This window comes from Glycine soja, chromosome 13, assembly GCF_004193775.1.
Source record: "Glycine soja cultivar W05 chromosome 13, ASM419377v2, whole genome shotgun sequence".
Classification (NCBI taxonomy): domain Eukaryota; kingdom Viridiplantae; phylum Streptophyta; class Magnoliopsida; order Fabales; family Fabaceae; genus Glycine; species Glycine soja.
In genome coordinates, this window is record NC_041014.1 from 25,077,433 (window position 1) to 25,102,803 (window position 25,371).

Here is a 25,371-nt window from a genome sequence, read left to right on the forward strand (position 1 = left end):
AGATGCTTAATTAAACTTTTCAATGCAAATGTTGGAAGTGTCCTACTAGTGCAGAATTAGACAGTTGGCAACCGGCATGCCTCCAGTCCAGCCACGAATTAGTTGTTCATATAGGCCCAATTCCATCAAACCAAACTGTTCATTAAAGTCTAAAACCACTACCAGTGGTTTTAGACAATATCAACACCGCCATATAAGTTATTTCAAGGTTAAAGTTAAAAAAATAAAAAATTTAAGTTTAGATTTAAAATTATTTGATGCTTTTGTAGTTTTTAAATTTAAAAATGATTTTAAATTAAAAAATTTAGATTATGTTTTTTTTATAATCTTGAGATTTGAAGTAAATAAGAAAAAGATGAAGTATACTGTATAAACTAAAATCTCCAAAAATTACTTTATTTTAATTTTCTTTTGTTTATTTTCATTAGTTTTTATTTATTTATAAAAAACCTCATTTTTTTCTTCTTAAAGCTGTCTTGTTTATCCTTTCTTTTAAGAAAAAAAAAAGAATTTCAGAGTAAGTTAAGATAAATATACTACCTGGATTTTTTTTACATTTCTTTAACATGCACTAAAAAAATAGAAACATGTACCTATGTGCCAATTTAAAAATTAGTCAAAGTTCATATTAATTTTATATCTCTCTCTCATAATTATTTCAACCAACACTTTGTCAATAGCTTCTGATTTCTATGGTAGCAGAGATATCCATCATTTGGAGTCATTTACTGCTCCAGGAACTTTTATATTTATTGAATATTGAAAGCAAAAGGCCCACTATTTATTTTCAGACCAATCTTTTGAACATATGGACCTCTGGAACAAAAATGACTTCCCGTGAGTTTAAGCATGGTTCCACAACGGATTAATTATGAGAATAATTATCATCAATTTTTTATATATAATTACATATTTTAAAAATAAACTAATTCAAATTAGATAGCAGAGAAAAAATTGGATCTTAACGTCTGCCATTTTTTAAAGCAAAACTGACTAGTTACAGCAAATTCAGTTAAAATATCCCAAACTAGATTGACACCTTTAATAAGAACTGCTAGAATAGGAGACTAGGAAATATCATTAACCAAAAAGGGAAAAAAGATAACAAAAAACAAGGGGTTTTGCATTCTTTCATGATCAGTTCAGGTATATTGGTTTAGAATTCACATCTAAGTGTGTGCATATGATGAAAAAGATTGTCCACAATAAATTAACACAAAAACTATTACAAATTTAAAATTAATATAAGAACTCAATTAAAAAAAAGTATAGGAACCTAATTAAAATTCTTATAATAGTATGAGGACTAGAGACTAATTTGACCTAATAATAATAAGTGTATTCAAGAAAATGAGTAGAATGTATATTGTTAGCATTTATTGGGCAATTATAGTTGAAATTTTACATGGATTCAACACTAAAATTGAAAACAAAGAAAAGGGTAAGTACCATAGTTGTGATCTTCCACTACGATCTGTACCTACGAGTAATGTGTTTGATTTTATGTTTTAAATGTGACTGTTTATATTTCAGATGTAATTTTCAAAAACTAATAATTTTCTACATTACATAAGTGAATTTTTTTATTCAACATGTTTCTAAACATGCTAGAAAAGAGAATATTCTTCCGTTGATCATACAATAGATTTTTTGACAAACTGTCGTGACTAGGGAACTCAGCACCGAAATCTTTTTAAACATATGCCACTAGTTTAAGAAAGCAACCAAAACAAGCAAGCAATGTTGAACACTTCTTTAACAAAACGAGCAGTCACATGTTTTGTGAGGTGACAATCTCTGATATATTGCATAGGTCTCTCAGTGTGTAGTCTAAATTAAGTAAGATGGACTATGTATATATACACACACAAACAAACACATTATGCCCCTCTTTGTAACATATTTTAATTATACACACATGGACTTGTCCCAACCATTCTTCATCTCTTTCCCTTAACTAATTTGAAGACTTGGCAAGTTGAAAGTTAAGAAGATATATGATTTTCATTAATGGGTTAAATATAATCTGATTAGACTTAAGGACATTGAAAGTAATTATCTGAATCTTTTCAAAATTAAACTTACCCAATTAAAAGTTTTTGTGCTTCCCAACACATTTTCTCAAAATTGATTCACCCTGAATATCAAAGAGAATTAATTAACCCTATATTCTTTTTATACATAAGAATCGAAAATGGCATCAGTTTAATAAAAACTCAGGCACCTTTGTTGAATCAACTAAACTAGATGCCATAATTAATCCTCATATGTGTGTGTTAAATATGATAAAGGTATAGAATAGAAGCATTAATGTTCCATACCAACACATCCACACCGGCATCTCACAACTTATTGCTGCGTGAGTGTGTGGATGGCGACAATTTCAATATATATTGTCTTAAAATAAGCCAGAAAAAGATAAACAAATCAGAGACAGTAGCACACTTAGCCTTAGCTGTGAATTTTCCGCGAGCGTGCCCACTTTGCCCCCACCACTTCTAATAGTTCATTAAAATCCTTCCAACCCTCTTTCTTTGCTTTTTCCTCCTTATTAATGATCCCAACCTTTGCTTCTTTCTTCTATTAGTTTCAAGTTTTAACTAAAAAATCTCAACAAAATTTGAGCATGCCACATATGGAGCTTAGGTCTACCTTCACCACCTGCTTCCTTCTCCTGATTCTCATCCTTGCCCTCCCTCGTTTCTCAAAAGGTTTGCATCTTTAATTTACAAACACAAGAACACACGCTTTCTCTCTATTGTATATATGCATGTTTATAGATAATATTAATAGAGCATAGTTAAGGACTTTTTTTGTTTCTTACTTGGGTATTAAAGATCGAACTTAAATCCTCATACATCTATTCAAAGCCCACTATTAGACCGACCCTAGTGAGTTTATGGCATAGCTATGGTGTTAATTTGTTGGTGATATTAATTAATTGTGAATGCTACAGGGGAATCTGAAGAATTGCACACAGAGATATATGAGATTGATTATAGAGGTCCCGAGACACACTCTTCAGGTGTTCCTCCTCCTCATCATCACTTCCATATTGGTAAGCAGCATTCAACTCATCATTCTCAAAAAGGCTCAGTCAGAGGAACCAAAGCTTTGGGCTTAAGGGATGGTACTTACGATGAAAATAAGGCAAGTCTTTTTTACTTCTTCAATGTCTCTCTTTACCGCAGAGTATTCAACTATTCATCATGATCTGGAATTTTAAAAACATAGGATACTTTACTTAATAGAAAATTTAATGTCCAACACAACTTTAATTTGGCAGTTATTCCATCCGTATGAAAATAATTATAATTTCAAATTCTGGCTACAAATTAAGAAAGAATTTAGCGGTCATAATAATATAAAATTATTTTAGTGTAAAGTTTATTTATTAAAAACTTATTAAATGTTTCAAATTAAATAATATAAGTCGAAGCATATAATTAAGCAAATCAAAGTTTCTAAAACAATAATTATTTTGATATAAAAGGAATAATAAAAAAAACTGAATTCCCTGTAGTTTATTTTGAATTACAGGCATGCATGAATCCGGCGGTGTTTGACTTTAGTAAATTTTTATTCTACTGTAAAAGGTTATTTTATAAGAAATAATATTGGTTGACACAAATAATTCAATATTTGAATATTGATTTTGGGTATGGAAAAAAATTATGTAAGAAGAATTTTTTTTTATGCGTTTATGATTTTCGATGAAAATTAATTTAGTACTTATGACGATGATTACTTTTTATTTTATAAGGCTAAAGATCGCTAAAATTAAAATTTTAATCGCAAAAAGATCTCATCTGTTAATTTGGATTTTCGCTAGAAAGGTGTCAAACCATGATATAAATAAAATTTTATTTATTAAAACTTTTACTTAAACTATCATAACTAAGGTTCCAATAGTTTGAAATCCAATCAAACTAACAGTTATTGGGCGAGAGAACTAGTGTAGTAGATATGATTGAGCAATTACTTAAAAACTTAATTAAATGCATCCATAAGGAACGTGATTCTAGTTTTTCTCTCTCTTTTATTATATTTATTGTTCTTCTCTGGTGCAGGTCAAGAAAGTACATGGATGATCATAAGGAAGCTTTGCAAATTAAATGGAGTATGACTTTGATTAGTGCTCTCATGCATAAATGTTTTGTTAGAGAGTGCAATGATTGTAAAGTTGAGACTTGAGATATTGTATATCATTATGGTTTGCTCATGTGTATAATTGATAATAGACAAAGAAAAACATTTGAATATATATTAAATTTTGAAAAACTAGTTGGACCGATTGATTGAACTTGTCGAACTGTGAATCAGCTTTGAACATTATCTCTGGATCACGATCATTTGTTGCAGTTAAAAAAAAAACACTTTAAAATTTAAATGATCCTAATCCTTTGAATAATTTTTTGTGCAATGATATTTTAAAAAACAAAGACAGTTACATAATGATTTGAATGATTGGGTGATGAATGTACAGCACGCGACGGTTTAATCATATACAACTTATTCAACCAATCAAATTATAATTCGAAAGTTTTGCTGATTTAATGTCTGGTTTAATTTTTTAAAATTCGGTGTATATGAATGTATTGGATGTTATACATGTAAGAGTCTATTACTTATCATTAGCTATTTTAAGAATTCGCGTAATTATGATAATTTTTTTAATCAGTAAATATTAGTTGTTAACAAATCAAAATATTATATTTGACCCAGGTATGAACCATACCCGAAAGCATAATTACAAAGCATAGGAATAAAAACCAAAATTTACAACATAAGGAATTTAATACCCTGCACCCACTCTCCAAACATGATCAATCTTATAACTATCCAATTATCCACAAATATTAATTGTTAATTTTTAATTTTTTATTAATAAAAAAAATTAAATCATAATTTTTTCTTTTTCTTTTTTCCTTTTTACCGTAAGGCTAAGCAAGGCAAAAAGAATCCCATGCAGTAGTGATAATAGCACTGCCCTTAAGTATCATGCCCACCATACATGAAGTTATCACTTCTAACTTCAATGCATTACCAAAAACTCTTCTAGTCATTATGGACTAATTTAATTAGGGAAACGTGTGGGCTTCAGCCTCTATTTTTTTACTCTTAAACAAAATATTTATGCAGGTTTTTTTTTATAAAAATTATTGGATTATGATACACAGATATAATTATAGATGTAAAATTTTGTTAAACTGTATATATCCTTAATTATTTTTGGTGGGTCGACCCCTGTTACATATATATGTGTTCCATTAGTTTTATTATCTGTTACCGATTTATTCGCAAATTGACTACATATATACATGGGATGATGGAGAGAAATGGTAAAAGAGCAATTTATACCAGGTCCCTTTAACTATCGTTTTATCAAGTTGGTACAAAAACTTTCGTATTAACAAGGATCACTCTTTCTTTTTTGTCAAGGATCTTGTCGCCCTCTTCGTTCTTATCTTCATGCAGATGCAATGCAAGTATGCAACAATGAATTTCACCCTCCACTGCAAGTTGATTCCATGACCAATAAAATGTATCGTATTGTTAATTATTAATACCGTACGTAGGTGTCTAAAATATTAATATCATAGCAGTTTGATTTTCAACCTCCACTGCCTAGCTATAAACTTTCAGTTTTAAAAAAATCTCGTTGAAGCTTAAAAATGAATTTCTTTTTCTTCTGAATAACAATAACTTTTTTAGATAAATTTAATTGGGAGCCATGTAAATGACTAAAGTATATATCAATGAATTCATTGATAAAGAAGCCAATCAAGTTAGTGATGGATTAGGAGAGCACGCAATGGAGGTGGATACTAGATATCATGTGTTTGTTTCTAGTTTTGTTTAATCTGCTTTGCGATCGAGCTGATATATATAACTCCGGTTTTTTTCCCAGAGGCTTAGTGGGTTGGTGAACCTAACTTAAGAATTTATCTAGATATTATTTTTAGTCAATGTGTAACTTTAATATAACTTTTATCTATGATTATATGTTGTAATGACTTTTCAATACCCCTCTATTTAGGGGTGTCTATTATTTAAGTGATTTTTTCAACTCCCTTCTTTATGCTCATTAATGGGTTTAGGATAAATTTTGATAACATACTAGGAAGTGTTTGTAAGTTTAATTCAATTCTACAAAATTAACTTATAAGGTGAGAATTACTTCCTCAAACACTATTTTTTATCGGTTGGACTTTAATATGTTTTTTTTTATGGTTATGGTTAATGGTTATATGAGACTTTCAACACATCCCTCTTTATCTAGGATTAACTATTATTTAAGTGACTTTTTCTAACATTTTAGTTTCTTATCTTCTTGGAATAAAAAAAATGAATTCATTGATAGAAAATTTTAGAATAATTTTTTAAGCATATTTTTATAATAGATGAAATATACGTTGATCATAAATTCATCATAATAACCACAAATTATTTACTGAGTAAATTTCTAAGTTAATCTTTAAAATTGTATAAATCAGATATATTAGTCTTTAAAATTTTAAAAGCACTCTATTAACCCTAATTTTATAAAATCCATCAATGTAATTTTTAACTTATTTTTTACTCTAAATTTATATTAAAAAACTAAAATGAATGATATTTTATAAATCACTAACAGATAATTTTTATAATCTAAAGAATTAAATTATTTAACCAATATATTTAATTTTAAAAAAATAACTTAAAACTTTACTCCAAAGTCCATATATAAAAGTTTAACATATTGTAAATAAGAACTATTCTAAAATATGTATACAAAAAAAATACAAGCTGAAGTAGTTGAATTGGACCTAGATAATAAATTTTCATATTTCCCTCATCTATGAATTATAATTAATGGAGAGAACACGTATAGGGATTGGTGAAATTGGATGACAGAAACATGCAACCACAAATGCATGTTTGAATGTCAGATCCAAGAACCACCTGGACTCCAGGCCAGCGAAGCTTATCGTCTCAATATTAATGCTTTCCTTCCTGAAACCGTTCCTTTAAATTAGATTCATAAATATTGATGATAAAAAAATAGATTCTTTTACAATAAGTGATGTATAATTTCAAATTCATTTTTCTGAGAGTGACTAAATCCGCTTCTTCGTCCCGGAGAGAAAACTATAAGTGATTTTTTAAAAATATATTTCACCTCCTTTACTTTTATGATTTCTTTTTTTAATGAACCACCCTGTCACATATAAAGACTGTCTTTCATAAATAAGGTTCCAAGATGTGTTGACAAAGTCTTCCGATTCCTAAAAAAAGTGGTGTTGGCTACCTAGTGATATTATCATTAAAGATAGAAATGGAGGTCGAAAAGCCATCCATGTTTGATGCCAAACTAGGAACAATCACTGCCATCAGCAATAGGAACCCCCTAAAATACAAGAGAGAGAAAAAAAATGAGAGATTGGAAACAAATAACAATCATCGTGAAAAAATTAGGAAAACTGATAGTTTAGCTAAGGCTTCTTAGTTTAGACATATATAAGTTGTACGAATTGATGGATCATAGGGATGAAGATCAAATGCATAAGAGAGATAGATATCATATTGATACTCATGTGGTAGCATAGTGAAGACTCTTATTTATAGAGCATATTATCCCTAACTAACTTCCTAGCTAACTGACTTTAACTTCCAAACTGATTTGTTGATTTTCTATAACCTCTAATATAAGTACCAACTGTTAAATTTACATGTTTGTTGTATTTGTTAACTTGTGTCCATTCTGATAAGATAGTTTGCCAAAGGATGTTTAGTGAAATGTATCAATACACACAATTTTACATGATATCCAAACTAAAAGCTTGGTTCTACTCCAATAACCTCTAGCTCCCTTTACACCTCTCATAAAATCATGATTATAGATGAAGGAGATGATGATACGGAGAAAACAAACCATTGATAAAAGAATGGCAGTGAGAAGAAAAATATTACCATTGACACACAAAACAGTGGCATTAATGTGATGTTTCTATATTATATTAATGCCTTAAATAAATCACAGTAGGTTTTTGTTAGTAAGCTCTTAATGGAAACTATGTGATAATAAGAGTAATGTATTATACGTCAAGAACAAAATAGGATTTGTAATGGAACGATCTAAATGCCAGGTATTATACAAAATCTAGTCAATTACACCTTGGCCCAAATGCACATGTGACATGTGGTAGTTGTAAGCGTGATGTACAAAAGCAACTCACACAAATACATGAATTCATGAAAGGATAAATTTTATGCCTTTTTAATTAATATGTTTGAATTATGTTTTTGAGACAGTAAAGACACAAACCCTTAGCATGAAATCGGTGGTTAATTTTAGCCATGCTTATCACTTAGTAGTAGATCATGAGTATCGAATAGTAGGGACACATCTTAGCCATGCATGGGCAAACAACAAAGGTAATGAAATTTCAAACCCAAAATGCCCGTAACAAGGAGGGAGCAAAAAGAAAAGATAGAAGAAGGGAAAGATCCAAGTGTGGTCATTGCCAAAAATATAGGAGACACAAGAGAAAAATGTTGTGAGGTTAAATGGTACCCACTCAACTGGAAGAAATCAGGCCAAGAAAAGAAAGACAACGCAGGATCATGGAATGAGAAAAGTGGACCGAAACTATCTTACATGGACATTGATGGAAGCCTGATTCCTAGGTTATTAAAGCAACAATGTGATAAATTAATGTAACAGGTGGGTCAAGATACATGTTATATGTTGCAAAACTAGTAACCAAAACAAAACGTGAATATGGAATTGGAAGGTATGATTACATTTGAAAGGCCATGGGTGATTGGTTCAAGAGTAACAGAACAAATCACATGTGATAATCTGTTGTTAAGGGAAGAATAGATCACCAATCAATAACTAGTAAAAATTCCAATTAATGGTCAATGTATGATGGTTAAAACCAGTAAGAATGGGAAATTGCCAAATGACATTGATGTTCACATTCTTTTAAACATTCTAGACTTCAAGTGTAATTTACTTCTAGTTAGTAGATTGATGGGAAAACAAAGTTGTGCACTAACTTTGTGGCTAATTTTGATGTCATTCAGGACTTGTTTATGAGGAACCTGAGTAGAATGGGTAAGCAACAAGATGGGCTATATACCTTCTCCAGCCTTATATAAGATGGAGGGGTTAGGTGTGGCAATGAAGGTGGATAGGCCTATGAATGCAGACTTCATGCCATTATAAGCTAGGATAAACGTCAAAGGCAAAGATGAAGGGAGCTGAATTAAATTTTGATGTAAACTTAAAATGTTTTGTGCAATATGATTCATGTATAAGAGCAAAAATGACTAGATTTCCTTCATTATAGTTCAATAAAATAAAATTCCTGTTGAGTTAATTCATCGTGATACATGTGTAGACACGCGCATGTTTAAATATAAATTTGACTCCAAATTTTTGGGTTCAAGCTCCAACATTGTATGCATCAGTGATGTGGAAGAAAAGTAGGATATATCTTTTTATCGCACATGTATTTAGGATCTGTAAGTCAACAGTAAAAATCCACCAGACCACTCGTTAAGAATCTGTATCATAATCATAACCTATGTTTCTGTATAGGCGCCAACAGTTTCATAAACCAGTCGTGCTAACACTTTTTAAAAAGCTTATTGATTAACTAAGTAACATCATCAAGCCTTTAAAATAGGACTTATTTCCAATTCTCCAAAACAAGAGTCATTTTCAGTTAATAGATGTTCAAATTCAAAAGGACGAGGGGAGCAAGATTTGTTCATAATAAAACACAACATTGGCACAGCCAAAAATGCAGGTCAATTTTCCAAATGTTTTTGTGGTGCTGAACAAGATGAGCAAATCAAATAGACAAATACCAATTTTCTATTTTTACTTTCATCTTGCATTACTCATTTCCCACCCCGCAACTACTAATTCTCCTTCTCAGCAAATAATAATACTAAAGCTTCCATATTTCTTATACCCACTGCCTCATGAAATATATTAAGTATTTACTGTTTACCATGTTGTCAACTAACTGTAACTAGGGAGAATAAACCTCTCCCGAAGATATTCAATAATCCGTGGGCAAGACGAGTTAAGCACGAAATAATTTGTTCCAAATATTTTAACAAAGTACTTAATTTATGTGGTCGAGATTTCAGTCAGTAAAACACATGACTAAGATAAAGATTAACATAACTCCAGAGACCACAGAACGAGAAATTTTTTCTAAAAGAGTACAATTTAACATCACAGAATATAGAGTGAGGAAAAAGTTCTACTCTCCAGGTGCAGAGACGCCCTGCTTCAGTCTCTCCTTTTTCATCTTCTTCTTTGAGATTGGCTTTTTTTTTCTAGGAGGGAGGGTCTTCTGTGCATATGTGTATAGTACATAATTTCCAACGAGGAATATCAACAGCAACCCACCAACAAGAAGGAGAACAATTAATGCTGGGTTGAACCCTTTTGAACCCTAAGTGCAACAAAAACGAGACACTTCCATAAGGTCCACCTCAAGTGATCAAGAAAAAGAAATTGCAAAATTAACAATCCATATACAGGAATTTATTTTAGCAAGAGGACAAAAAAATGCAATTAAACATCACAAACAATTGTCAAAGCCATCCAAGCATAAGATAACATGTACATTATAGTTTTCTTCAAAGGTGAGCCTCTGTTTATTGCAAAAGAAAGAATAACAACAGGAGAAAGGTGATTTTATATGGCATGGTTAAGGTAGGACTTTCTCTTTAAAAAGTAGAATATTCTCCATATAACCATTTTATGATTGCACATGCTTGAGATTGGCGATGAAGGTTTATGAAATTCGGATATTTGAAGGGGCTACTTTGATGCCCAAAAGTGTTTATATAAATTTGCAAGCTGTCTTAAAGAGAATTTATCATCAATGATAACTTCTAACTCAGTTTTTATGGTAAACTTAAACTGCAGGAAATTATAATTACACTTTTACATGTTAGAAGGCTTGAAGTTAAAACTAAGGGTTTGTAACATCCTGTTTCTGAAAACAAAATTAAACAAAAGAACATCTGAAAATTATTTTCAAAACTGATATCTCTTTTTAAGTTTTTAAAATGAAAAAACCAGAACATCTATAAGGTGTTTTGGTTTTCTACTTTCAATTTTTTTACTATACTCATGTTTCTTACTGCACTTTCACATCTTCCCCTGCTCTTACTCCAATGCGTTTCTCCTTCTAAGTCAGAATAGACATGTTTTCAAACTTTTTTTCTAACTCTCTAAAAAATAGTCATACAAACAGCACAAATCAAATGTTGAAACACAAAATAATACAAGCTTGTTCAGAATGCTATTCCCTACTTCAGAAATGCAAAATGGTCTTAAACCATATCTTATTGTTTGAAACATTAATGTTGTTGTAATATACCCACAATTAATCCTTTACATTGTATGGTAAGACTAAGACAATTTGATCCCTAAGATTTTAAAAATCCTCCGTTTATCCCTGATCTTACAAAAACGTCATTCACTTTAGTCCTTTTTAATACAAAAAGACAGTGAAAAAAAGATTACCCCAAGTGACATTTTTCAAAAGCATGAACTACCAAAGGATTTTTCAAAAGTCTCAGACTAAAATGTCTGACCAATACAATCACCAAAATATCACCTTTTTTTTCTTTTCAATTTGATGTCTTCTGTTTTAAAAGCTTATATAGAAAACAGTCAAAATGAACATAGAAAACAATAAAAAAAAATTATTATTTTCTATACAAACTTTAGAAATCATGAAACAAAATCAGAACAATGGATTATTTTCGTAATTAAAAGCAAAAACAGAACATGAAAAGAGAAAACATGTTTCTAAAATCAAATGCTCAATGTTGTTGATACACGAAACTTCAAACTTGAAAGTTAACCCAAAAGTTAATTTTATGCGTTAAGGAAAGGCAACTCTTTGACACGCATTTGCAATTTCATTAGACAAAAAGAAAAATCTTAAAACTGAACCATCGCTGAGTGTGCATGCATTGTTTGAACACAACAATGACCTTTTTCTGTTCCATATCCATGTCAGCATCTAAAACATGGATTGCCATAAACTCAAATAAAAATGCATCAACAAATTAAACAAATTATTTATACCACACAATCACATCAAACAAATTAAACCTTAAGAATGCCTAATGGAATGGTCAGAAACAATAATCACAAACAAAAAAGCAGAAATCATGAGTCAACCGTTAAATTTGAGAACAAACAAAACGCGATTACTTAGGAAGATTCAATTATTATTTTCAGGATAACGATAATTGAAAGAACAACTAAAAGAAAATGCAGCTAATTGGTTAAAGAATGCAAGGATCTGAGCTTCAGAGAACATAACGATGCTGATGCGAGCTTGATTCGATCAACTATTTCCATTTGAGATCGGTTTTAATGAATGAAAAGAAACTAAAAATTAAAAGAGAGAAATGGATCTAAATAAGAATGAAATTACCACGCGATCGAAGGAAGGAGGGACTTTGTCGGAGAATTCGAAGTCGTCGGCCATGGAGGAACGGCGAAAAGGAACAGATCTACGGCGGGAAGAATCACGAGCTGGTTAGGTGGTGTTCGTTTTGGCGCTGAACGGAGAACGCTTCTGCACAATGTACCATTAATATATATCAGACTGATCTTGCAACCATGGTTTGTCTTTTTTCTTTTTTTTTTTCTTTTAAATAAAACAATTGTCTTAATGCTAGAAAAAATCAAGGTTAGCTTTAACTTTCTTATTTAGGAAAAAATCAAAATAAGTATTACATTTAAGAAAAAATATTCTCTTAAAATAAGTCTTGTATTTATCGTTTCAATATAATATTAATTATTTTTTTTACTAATATTTCTAATAAATTTTATTTTAACTTTTAATGTAATATTAATCCTAAGATTAATTAGCTTTTGAAAAACCATGAATTTCTTTTACTTATTTATTAGTCTTTGTTGGGTATGTTTGAAATAACATATAACACTTATCAATATAAAATAATACTTATTTTAAAATAGAGAGAGTACAATATATATTTATTATTTATGATTTTAAAATATTCAATTGTTTTTCATTTAATGCTACTTAATAAATTTTGAGAGTTATTAAGAAGGTGTTTAAAGAGGTGTTAGCAAGTTGACTCTTTTTAGATGAAGAAAATTTATATATGAATCAAACAAAATAATGAATGAATCAAAACAAGATGAAGAAAATAATCTACCCCATTTAATGTATGCTTGACTTTGAAAATCTATTTTTACAAACTTTTTTTATAAAAAAGTTAGATTATGAAATATTGGAATGCTTTAAACAAAAACAAAATTACAAGCTTAAATTATACATTTGAATAGTTTAAATTTTTTTAAAATAGGTTTACTTACCCTTTTATCTCTATAGCTGCAACAACTTTCTTTTTCAACTCCTATATATAGTTTAAAATATCATATTTTGATTGTTATAGACGCAATTTTTTAACTCTTTTGATTTTCATAATCTAAAATGGTCTAATGCCATTACATGCTGATCCTTTAAAATCACTATAAAATTGAAACGGTCTAAATTTTTTAAGCAGATATGACTATTAAGTTTAAGTTTGTAACAATTTTAAAAGAGATCGGAATGTTAGAGTATGAGGACTAAAGAAGTTAAAAAATTACGATTACAAGAAATAAAATGAAATATTGTAGATTATAAGGACTAAAAAGTAGAATTATTATAATTATAGAAACCAAAATGGTAGTTAAACCTTAAAATATAATTTGCAAATTATATTACACGTTTGAGTAGTTTTACAAGAGAACAAATTACAAGCTTAAATTGATTGTTTTCAATAAAATTGTGTAATAGTAGTATTAGTGTAATAAATTATATGCCGTAAAAGTGTGATAAATTATACATTAGTCTAAAAAATAAATAGTCGTGTATTTTATTACTATGAATTTGACTTTTGAAACATGTTCCAGAACACTGATATCATACTTTGAAAATTTATTGGATGTGTTGTAGTTCACCGATCTTCATCCTAAAATAAGTGTTGTCTTAAATTATTTTATATAGAATAAAAAATTAATAAATAAATAAAATAGAATAATAATTTTACAAAACTAATATCATTAGATAGATGAAAGAAAATAGAATTAGTATTATAAAGCTAACATGATATTTATTTTGGGATAATTTTTTATATTTAGCTCAATGGACTCAGATGTATGCCTATTTTATATGTACAAAAGAATCCTTTTTTTTATAAGATTTTTATTTCAGTTTCTAATTTTGTAAAATGTTATTTACTTTATGTTTTTTTTTGTTGTAATTTTAATGTCTCATATTGTATGAGTCATCTACTTTAACGAATCCCTAATTTTATAAGAATTTTAGTTCAGTTTCTAACTTTGTAAAATATTCTTCACTTTATTTAATTTTCAAAAACAACAGTGAGGTTTGATGTTAAAAGAAAAACTAAAATGAATGATTGTTTTTTCAAAGTTAGAAGATCTTATCAAACTGAGACTTCAGTGAATAGGTATGACCCACTTATTTGACTGTTGATGATGGTGTTGGGTACTAGTCTAGGAAGATGAAAGGTGAAAACACCCCTAAAGACACTTCAATATTTCAAATTAGTATATAAGTAACAAAATAATACATGCATAACCAATAAAAATTAAAATAATAAATATATTAATGATTAGAGAATTTAAAAGAATTAAAATTAATAAAAAAATATTTTTCTAAAAAAATAAATTATGTCTTATAAATGTTGGAGATAATTTTAGAAGAAACATATATATACATTGAATACTACAAATTAAGTGAACTAATTTTCTTAATCTAATAAATTAATTGAGTCATATAAAAAGTAACATAAAAGTATAATTTTGTTTTAAACAGTTTAGTTTTCTATCATATGCATACATCTAAGTCCATTGAAGTAGATATAAAACAATTGTTGAAAACTAAAAATTAAATTCTTGAAATTGGATTACAGCTAAAAGCAGAAACTTCTCATATCCCCTCCCTTGTTGATTTTCCAATCCTAGGTATTCTTTGGGACCATAATCTCGGATTTCCATCTACTGGGTTTCTGAATTTTGCTACGTCTACAGAGCTATATATGTTCTTTTGCGGCTGCATTATTCGTGACACGCACATGATGCCATTCGAATCATTCAGGGACAAGACAAGCTTGTTTTGTTGCCCGCCTATGTTTTACCAAAGATCACGTGTTTATATCTTCACTGCCAAAACAGGATATGTATGAGAGTTCTTATTTTTGTTGGTAAGGGAATTTTTTTTAACAACACCGTAATTTGGTAACAATTTATGCCCCAGTGGGACTCACATTGTCACATTGTAATTTAGGTTTTTTTTTTTCATACTAAAGACTTTTTGGCTTTTTCGGGTAGGGATGGAGTTGGTATGCTTCTGCCCATTGTGTTGGGGTAATGCTGGTTACAGTATTCTGATTTATCCCTTTGTAATTTTTATCTTAATAATTGGGCATATTTTGTGCTATTATTTTTTTAGCTTATAAAAAAACCATTTGACACTGTATACGACAAGTATACTAACATGAAGAAGATAATCACTATCCATTTGATTCTAAATATAAACAATGCCCATGAAAGATATTTATTGAGTCAAATTGAGACATAATTTTTAAAAAAAAAATAAAGGACATGTCACGGTGAAAGTACATGTACCAATGTAAGAAGAATAAGTATTATCAATTAAATTTGTTTTTAAAAATGGAAGACTATATACACACTTGTAAGAGAAATTCTTATCTCAGGTCACTACCACAAATTAATAAGCGTCACATAGCGTGATAATGCTATGCCAATTTTCCTTTTTGGTGAAACAAAGGAGTTTTGGTCGGAAAAAGAAATGAAACCACACTAATTGGCATTTGGCAAGCCATACATGTTTTCTTTTTTAGATTAAAGATGCTTATTGCATTTCGTTTAGAATAGAAGCATGAATACAATTGGATATACGCTCAAAGACATGGTTTTTAGCACAAAACCTAGATATTCTAGCGAGAGTATGGACAACTTGATTAGTTTTCCACCTTACTACACTCACCCTAGAGTTGGAAATTGAATTTAAAAGAGATCTACACTTTTGAATAATACAATGAAATTCTGTAATGCCTTGTGTTCTAGTAGATAATCCATCAACCACAGCTTGACAATCCACTTCAATGATGATATTCTATAATTTCATGTTCACCATCCATTGTGTTGCAGAAAGTAATGTCATGACTTCAGCTTTTCTTGGTTCGGATGTCCACGCATTGTCATTATTTGAGTTTTGAGAAAACACCCCTGATTGTCGCGCAATACCAAGCCAGCTTCAAAGAGATTTTGATCTTTAAAAATCGTTGAATGCGCATCAATGTCTAATTTGACAAAACCATGATGTGGTTTGATCCAAGTTAGATAAGAAGCAAGCACCTTTGAATTGTTGAGAACTGAATTCGTTGTTGTTGTGCACGCATTGGTCCACTCATAAAGGTATTGCATGGCATGTGATATGGATATGTTTGGAAGAGTAGTTTTTGATTCCCAAACTTTTTCACTGCGGCGCTTCCATATACACCAAAGGGTGATAGCAAATTTCCTTTTAAGCTCCATAGGAAGTTTCTCGAGAAGAGTAAATGTCAAATTCAGAAGCTGATTCAACAATTCCCATGTGTTGGCTAACCTAATACCAGAGTCCTGTTGCTTCCCAAACACTTTTAACCTACTGACAATCAAAGAAAATGTGACATTCATTTAAATTTGTCTTGCAATACTCGCACTAGCTCGAATAGTGCACTCCTTTCGTTTGAAGCCTTGTTCTCATGGGTAGGTAGCAGCGAAGAGAACGCCATAGAAAAGGCTTGATTTTTGGTGGAAGTTGTAAATTCCAAAGCATGTTCCAGTTCCCTTGGACTTTGAGGTGCTTGTTGCAAATCATTCTTTCCATCAAGGGATGGTATGTTGATTTCACGGTGTATACCTCTGTGGAGCTAAATTTCTGGATTGGAATATCATTGTCTTGGATGTTAGTCAAAGACATTATTTGTAAATCTTTAAAATCTTCTTCATTAAAAATTTGTTCAGCAACATCCAAATTCCAGCAGCCACAATCACAATTTATAATAAAATTAACATGCAAAGATTCAAGACCAAGAGATGGTAAATAAGAGACACATGATTTATTTGTTTTCCTTAACCAAGGTTGGGACCAAATATTGATTGAATGACCATTGCCTAGTCTCCATCTCATTCTTTCCTTAACCAAAGTCTGCAAAAGCGTGGATGCTACGCCATTTATAACTTGGATTGTACCCTAAGGCGGCATCCAGAAAATCACCATTTGGGTAGTATTTATCTTTGAGCACTTTTGTCACTATAGCATCTAGATTGGTGAAAAGTTTACAGCCTTGCTTCCTTAGCATGATTATGTTGAAACCATGGACATGTCAGAATCCATACCGCCATATTCTTTTTTCATTGTTAATTTCTCCAAATTCAGTCAATTAATTCCTTTTGATGATCTTGTTTTCGAGTTCCATCAAAAGGAATTCATCATCTTTTGAATTTCATCCTCCAGAGTAAATAGTCAGAGATAAACATTTATATGCAATAAGTAGGGATGGCCTAGGCAAAAAGAAGAATTTTTTTGCCCGCCTTGAAAAAATGTTTGTTTGATCAGTGATTGATTCTCTTATATAGTCTATCCTTCAAAAATCCAAAAATAGCTTTCTTCTTTTTTCCAATCAAAGAAGAAAGGTCAAGATATTTTTTAGTGTCAATGATGGAGTAAACACCAAAATATGACATGATGCTTTGTTTAACATCATCTCTTGTGTTTGCACTGAAAAAACATTAGATTTATGAAAATTGACTAGTTGACCAGAAGCCCTTCCATAAGTGTCAAGGATATTTGCCAAGGTGTTTGGTTGTCCCTCAAAAGCCCTGCAAAAAAGAAAATAGTCGTCAACAAATAAAATGTGTGAAAGGGTTGGGGCCCTTCTACATACCTTAATGCTATGGATTTCTCCTTTTCTCTGAAAGTGTTTCAAAATAGAAGAAAGTCCCTTTGTGCAAAGAATAAAAAGGTAGGGTGACAATCGATCACCCTGCCTAAGTCCTCTTCGCGGTAAAATTTGACCAAAAGAATCCCCATTAACCCTAATAGAGAATTGAATACTTTCTTGACACACTTACATCCAACCAATCCACTTGTCATGGAAACCCATTTTTGTCATTAAGGCCAACAAATAATTCCATTGAACCATGTCAAAAGCCTTCCTAATGTCAATCTTAAGAGCAACTTCACCCATTTTGCCTTTGGATTTTTATTTCATGTGGTCAATAATTTTTGAGGCAAAAAGGACATTTATGTAGGATAGACCTACCCTCTAAGAAAGTGGATTGCTCCAAGGAAATACATTTGTGGAGAATAGGTTGAAGACAATTTGCAAGGGTTTTGGAAATAATTTTGTAGAGAACATTGCATAGGGAGATGGGTCTAAAATCTTTTATTGCAGAGGTATTAGGAATTTTCGGGATAAGGATAATGGATGGTTAGTTTATCTGAAAGGGAAAGGATCCATTTTTCAGTCAAGATGTAATTGCTCTAAAAATATTTGGGACACAAAGATTCCAATTTTTTTTTTGTAGAAGGCAGGGTTCAGACCATTTGGTCCAAGAGATTTATTTGAGTCCATTTGGAAGAGGAAAATTTTAAATTCATCTATAGAAAAAGGAGAAAAGAGAGGAATATTATCATCATAAGACAAGTAAACTAGAACATGATTTATTATATTATCAAAATCAACATCAACACCACTATACAACTTATCAAAATAAGATTTAGCAACACTAAAAATATCATTGTGGCCTGTAATTATCATACTGTTGTCTCGTGCAATAGAGACAATATTATTCACCTTTTTCCTTGCAGAGGCATAGGAATGGAAGAAACGATAATTGATGCCACCATCTGATGGCTATAGACTTTTTCCCTCTGTTTCCAATAGGTCTCTTCTTGAGCAATCAAATTATTCAACTTTTGTTGCACATTGGAGTAGCTTTTCGATGAGTCCTTATCAAGTGATTCACGAAGATGTTCCAACTCTCTACAAACAAGATCAATCTATGTTTTGAACATTATTTTCACTTGACGAGCCCATGTGGACATATAGGAGGAGAAACTTTCAAGTTTTGATTTCAAATTGCCTTCTTCGCCATTGTTCCAGCCATCTTTAACAATTGCATCAAGGGTTGGCTCCAAGAACCAAGAATTTTCAAAACGAAATTGCTTCTTAAAATATTTTTTGGAAGTTAAATCAAGGATAAGGTGCAGAAGTGAGTGGTTAGATTTAGAAGCAATAGAGTTTTAAAATTTGAAGTGGGGAAACAAGTTGAGCCATTCATGATTTGCTAGGGCCCTTTTCTAATTTTTCTTCCATGGCATTGTCTTTTCCTTTGCTTTTGGACCATGTGAATTTGTAGCCTTCCATTAGGAGGTGATAAGTGATCATGATTGCCATTTTTCTCATCATGTGATAAGAGATCATTGAAATCCCCCATAATAAACCAAGGGAGAGGGAGAGTTGACATATTAGATCCCAAGATTGCCTTCTTTTTTCCCTCTCAGGGTATCTATAGAAACTTGTAAGATGCCAAGAAGGAAATCCATTTTTGTGGACCTCAACATTGATGAAATTGGGAAAGAATTTTTAGAGATGACATTGGAAGGGATTTTTCCAGAGGGGAGCTAAGCCTCCACTCCTACCATTGACGTCAACAGAAATGCAAGAATCGAAGTCTATGAGGTTTTTTATTTGTTCAATGAGATGTGAGTTGACAAGAGTTTCACAAAGGAAGATGATATCTAAGTGAAGGGTACAAGTTAGGTCACAGCGGATAAGAATTATGCTCGGATTGCCCTAGCCTTGGCAATTACAGCTAAGGATACTCATTTTTTCCTGACAAGCCTCTTTGTCAAGACTTGCAAATAAAAAAATGTAGACATTGTTGTTGGGTTTGACTTGGTTTTGTGTTTATGAGATAATGAGTCATATATATTAATGAACATTAATCTAAGATTATATTTTGAGCCTTCCATTTAATTTAAAAATTGACAATGACTTATTGGATATTGAGTTATCATACTAGCATTAGCTAGTGTTTGGATTTACCTTACATCATCTAAATTGTTTTAAAATTCTAATTACCTTCCAAAAAAATGTTAAAATCTAACTAAATATAATTTTAAATAAAATTGATTCAGAAATCTGAATTGATTTTTACTTTTTTTTAGAATTATTTTTGAGTTAAAATAATTTTATTTATCTTTTACATTAATAAAAAAATTATAATAAATTTTATTATTAACTTACTTTTGGAATAAAAATATTAAACAAATGATCTCATTTCAGCCTATAAAACAAACAAAAAATTATTTCATTTAAAAATCAATTTTACATATGTTCATTCAAACACATGCTTAAACCGCATCAACCAGAACCTGGCGAGCTATATAGTAAATTAGTAATAAATAATCTACACAGGAATGGCCTTACAATATTCTTTTTTATGATTAAGAAGAAAAAAAGGAAAGATATCCTCATCACCACCCGATTAATTTAATGGAACCAAATATTTGATCCGTTTTTGTTATCTAGTTTTGCTTCTAATAAAGTGCGCTTCCGATAGCACATGCATTCTTTGATGTGAATTCAATTCACTTTCGAAAGACACAAAAACAGCTAACCTGACAAGAACATACTAAAGAGTAATAATCCATAAATCACTTTTCATTTTAAACATTTCACTAGCATCTCTCATTTTTTTTTTATATCTCTCTTTCTTTTACATTATAAATCCTATTATACTTTTTCTTTTCTTTTTTCTTTCTCTCTAGAGGTAGGAATGTAGGATAACATATGAAATGTTGATCAAACATTTTCCATTATAGATCGACAGCGAAGAACAAAGTACTTCATAAACCTTTAAGATGTTTGAGGCTTTGTCAGCTGAAGTCAAGTAACATTCACATCTATGAACAAAGCAAACACAAGGGTATATATAAGGCTAGGCCAATAGCTTTTTGCACTGAATATGTATGGTAACCCAGGCCCGGTACGTTCCACACCCTCTTTATTTTGACACACTCGTGCATTATAATCTTATGCTAATTATACATATTATCATGCACAAATGCAAGCTTATATTATATATCTAATTGGCATTGAGGTAGCGACAATCCTTTCTGATTTCTCCTTCATCTCCTGTTAAAGGATTTGTCTCCGATAACAAAATTATGGCCCTTGAGAACTGTTGGTTGAAATATTCATTGTCATTGGCCATCTTTTGGACATAAGATGCGGTTCTTGGGTCAGTGGCAAGCTCTTCATCCACAGTGAGAAGACCCTTGTGTTGCAAGATGTTCTTGTAGTAGTTGTTGTCAATGATCATTGGCGTTTTAAGGTCATTCCTTGAATACAGAACAGCTTTTGGATCGGGATTGGGTGTTGGGCACCGACGTCTTAGGTACTCAGCATGTGCAGGGTCCAGTGTTGAATCTATGGTGGGGTATAATCTGTGCACCAGATTCTTGCAGTGAACTCTTCCCACTGAGTGAGCTCCTGAATCAACCAACAAACGGTTTCGGTTTAACCAATTAAATTTATTATCTTTTAACTATCACATCACATATATATGCATAGTGGTTGTATAAATACTATTTGGGTTGAGAAAATACTTAATAGACATCTGTGACAAGATTCATATTATAATGAGAAATGCAAATACACATCTAATATGTTATTCAATATATTGATTGTGTAAATTTTGTCCCCTCTAATTTTGTGTGTTTGATCCCTTGTCCTATTTTTTTATTTCTTTCATAACATTAATTATTAATTTTTATTTTCAAAATAAATTGTCCCACAACTTAGGGTTCTAGATTTGTCATTTCCTTGGTAGAACTAAAAAAGAAAAAAAAATATAAATATAATAAGATTTATGATATAATAGAAAGATTAAAAAAAAAGTGTTGATTAATGTTTAAAATAAAAAGTGATTTATGCATCATTATTGATTTGTCTTGTTAATATAGTACTCATGCAAAGCTAGCCAGTAGTATATTTATGTTTTATTCATTGGCCCAATTTTTTTTTATATAGATGATAAAAGGTTCTGTTTGTTTTAATTATGTAAACGAGTTTTACATGTTAGAGGGAGACAAGTTTTTTCAAAGGAGAAAAAATTCTCACTTTCAACAAATTCCGTTTGAGATGCATACAAATAGACTAATTTTTTTTATTGAGATCAAAACTGTATATATTATATAATAAAGGCAGTATATTAATTTAATTAGCAAAAAAAGTATAAATTATACGAATAAGTTTTATATTAGTGGCCTAGTATGAACTTGATCTTGACAGCTGCAACAAATTGATATCGTGTCTGGGTTTCTGCCTAATGGTTAGGCATCTGTCCATATATTGCTTAAGGGAGTATTAGTTTCGTTTAAGTAATAAAAGATACTTAGATTTATGTTTTGACTTTGGGAAATAAATGTTAACTATAATGAGAAAGACTTCAAATTTATGTGTCACACAGAGCATGTTTTATATACCTAAAAGAGCGACTGTGGCTTCAACGTCAATGCCAATGGCTTGAAAACGAGACAGCACTGAGGACATGGAATCATTGTGGTTTGGAATCAAGTCTTCCACCTCCATTGCATAGCTTTCTTTGCTGTCCTTTCTCCCTGTCTTCATTTCAATGCTTGGTCCTCCCAACTGCTCGCACCAACATCCATATTCCATACTCCACATTAAACCTCATTTTTTCAAATTATTTCTCTAAGAAATTAGTTAATTTGTCCTTTAGGTATTAACAACACGAAATTAATAAACTAATAAATAAAAGAAATTAATAAAAAATTATCACAAAATGTATTAATGATATTTTTTCATCATCCCCATATAGATGATTAATTTTTGTCAGATCATCTTTAATAAAATATCTTTTATTTTCATCTATGAAATTTAAACAGGGAATCTTGGATCCGAGGTCAGGGTCACTCAAAGGGTATTGATAATATTTTTCACAATGTTTTATTTTTAATTCTTTTATGAGAATAATAAAAATATTTTGTTGGCATTTTTGGTGAGAAATTTAATTAGGGAAATAATTATAGACGTGCATATATAGACAAGATGAGAAGTGAGACATACCAAAGCAATGGCATCTCTGGCAGAAAGAGCAACAATGTCAGCGCATGACACTGTGAAGGGGCATTCTTTCTCAACCGCTGCTTTGATAGTGTTTACGTACTTGAAGTTTCTCATCCCAAAACTTCTATCCGATGTCTGCTCCGACACTACATCTCTCACCGTCGCTAACAGTAATGATGCATCGCATGACTGCATGAGAATCATCAAATCAATTATTTTAACTGTTTCATGCATTGTTGTTAACTAATTATGATGCATATATCTTGGTTTATATATGAATTTGAAACAAGAAATCTGGCACCTTAACCACGCAATCGTGGAAGAGATTTCTGACCCACGAAACGGCAGTGTTTCCATGCTTGTTATATAGTTGTGTGACTTGTTCCTTGATGATCTCTTCAGCTTTTGGGCAGCTTTTAGAGTAGTAATTCAGCTCAAGTTGGCTTATGCCTATATATGTACAACATGATCATATATATTAGGAAAATAATCCATAAACACTTGGGGTGATATTAGACACCTATAGTGAAAAGAAGAGAAAAATATATAGATATAATAAAACATATGATATGATAAGAAAAAAAAGAAGATTGAGAGAAATAAAAAATGTAAACATATCATTACTCTATATATCATAGAAGAATAGTGGGAAATGGTGCACATGGACATTAGCTGGACACCTATGTATGTCCTATTATACACTAAAAAAAAATAGATAGAAGAGAGAAGTATAGATATAACAGTGATATAATATGATAAAAAAAAAAAAGTATTAAGTCAACTAAATGTATACATGTTTATGTACCATTACTGAAGAAGAACTAGTGCAACTTCAAATCCATACGGAATGTCCATGATCATTGAGTAAATTAAACGTACTTGAAGAGTCATTTTATATATAATAATTGTGCAATTAAACTCATGATGTATACTATATTATATCTGATATGTACAAGGGTCTTTTGTAATAGGTTACAAAGAACGTAGAAAAAACGAAAGAGTAAGTAGAATATTAGATAATTAGCGTACCCAAATTAAAGTGTGCTAGAAGCAACAACAGAAGGAAAAAACAGATATTAGAGGGAGGCTGGGTAGTGGTGGTGGCCATATTGATCTCTTAAGTTGAATTGTCTCTTTGTGAATTGTGATGTTAGAGTGGGAATTTGGAAGGCTTATATAGAGTCGTGTTTGAGTGCACGCACTACCAAATAAGTTTGGCTTGGAATTGAAGAGTAGAACTAACTCCGGCCGGGCCGGTGCATTCTCCACTACGCAACTTTCTTTGACCTTCAATCCACGCTCATGGCCCCACTGCACTGCTGCAACTAGCTCTTATATTAATATGGATATAGCATATCATATATATATATAATAAGGAACAATTAAATTAACTGTTATTAAAACGCAATCCTTGTTTAATCTAGGTACGTGCAACAATGATGGTTGATTAAAGCTCAAAGGCTTAAGTGTAGCATTGGTGATCGATTAAAGTCCCATAAGGTTTAGGTGTATTAATGATTGAGTAATGATCGATAAAACTTAAATGTAATATTTATGATTGACCAAGATTCAATAATATCTATGTAATATTGATGATCCATGAAGGTCCAATAGATTGATAGTTGATGAATGAGAAAAAAGAAAAAGACTGTAATAAAGAGAAAGGAAAATTAATTAACTAAGAGTCAAATAAAAAATGTTAGACTTACAACTTCTTATAACATTAGCTAGAGACGAGATTTGATATGTTCAAATGTTGTGCATACAAGTAGGTAAAATTTACACAAATGAAACAATTACACATAAATAATTTGATATTACATTTAATTTTAATTAAAAATCTTAAAATTTAAATTTATAAATATTTTTTTCATTTATATGATATTCAGTTTTCTTATTCTTATTCAAAGGGAAATTTTATCTTATATTTATACTCCAACATATCATATTCCTAAGTTTATCACTGTTATGTAATAAATTAAGGATTAATTTAATTATGATGTTTCTGAATTTCAGGCATTGAGATTTTCGGTCAATTATTGCAAATACATTTGGTTATAAACAAAGACAAGGTACATGAGGCAGAAGGTTATAGGAGAATAATGAATTTGTTACTTAAAACACTTGGAT

The 25,371-nt window shown here is 30.7% G+C and overlaps 3 protein-coding genes across 3 annotated transcripts; 1 reads left to right on the forward strand and 2 right to left on the reverse strand.

The window, feature by feature from the left end:
* The first annotated feature begins 2,445 nt into the window (after positions 1 to 2,445).
* On the forward strand, positions 2,446 to 4,303 carry LOC114381506. The gene is made up of 3 exons (XM_028340779.1): positions 2,446 to 2,711; positions 2,957 to 3,150; positions 4,071 to 4,303. The coding sequence occupies exons 1-3, from the start codon at positions 2,627 to 2,629 to the stop codon at positions 4,089 to 4,091; spliced, it is 300 nt and encodes a 99-aa protein (XP_028196580.1). The 5' UTR covers positions 2,446 to 2,626; the 3' UTR covers positions 4,092 to 4,303.
* A 5,779-nt stretch (positions 4,304 to 10,082) lies between these two features.
* Positions 10,083 to 12,637, reverse strand: LOC114381071 (DNA-binding protein S1FA-like). Its single transcript, XM_028340249.1, has 2 exons — positions 12,468 to 12,637; positions 10,083 to 10,460 (listed from the first exon to the last, which is right to left on the reverse strand). The coding sequence occupies exons 1-2, from the start codon at positions 12,519 to 12,521 to the stop codon at positions 10,266 to 10,268; spliced, it is 249 nt and encodes an 82-aa protein (XP_028196050.1). The 5' UTR covers positions 12,522 to 12,637; the 3' UTR covers positions 10,083 to 10,265.
* An 8,304-nt stretch (positions 12,638 to 20,941) lies between these two features.
* On the reverse strand, positions 20,942 to 24,401 carry LOC114381293 (peroxidase 21-like). Its single transcript, XM_028340513.1, has 5 exons — positions 24,271 to 24,401; positions 23,543 to 23,691; positions 23,242 to 23,430; positions 22,638 to 22,803; positions 20,942 to 21,642 (listed from the first exon to the last, which is right to left on the reverse strand). Exons 1-5 carry the CDS (start codon positions 24,347 to 24,349, stop codon positions 21,236 to 21,238), a joined length of 990 nt encoding a protein of 329 aa, XP_028196314.1. The 5' UTR covers positions 24,350 to 24,401; the 3' UTR covers positions 20,942 to 21,235.
* Between the last annotated feature and the right edge of the window lie 970 nt (positions 24,402 to 25,371).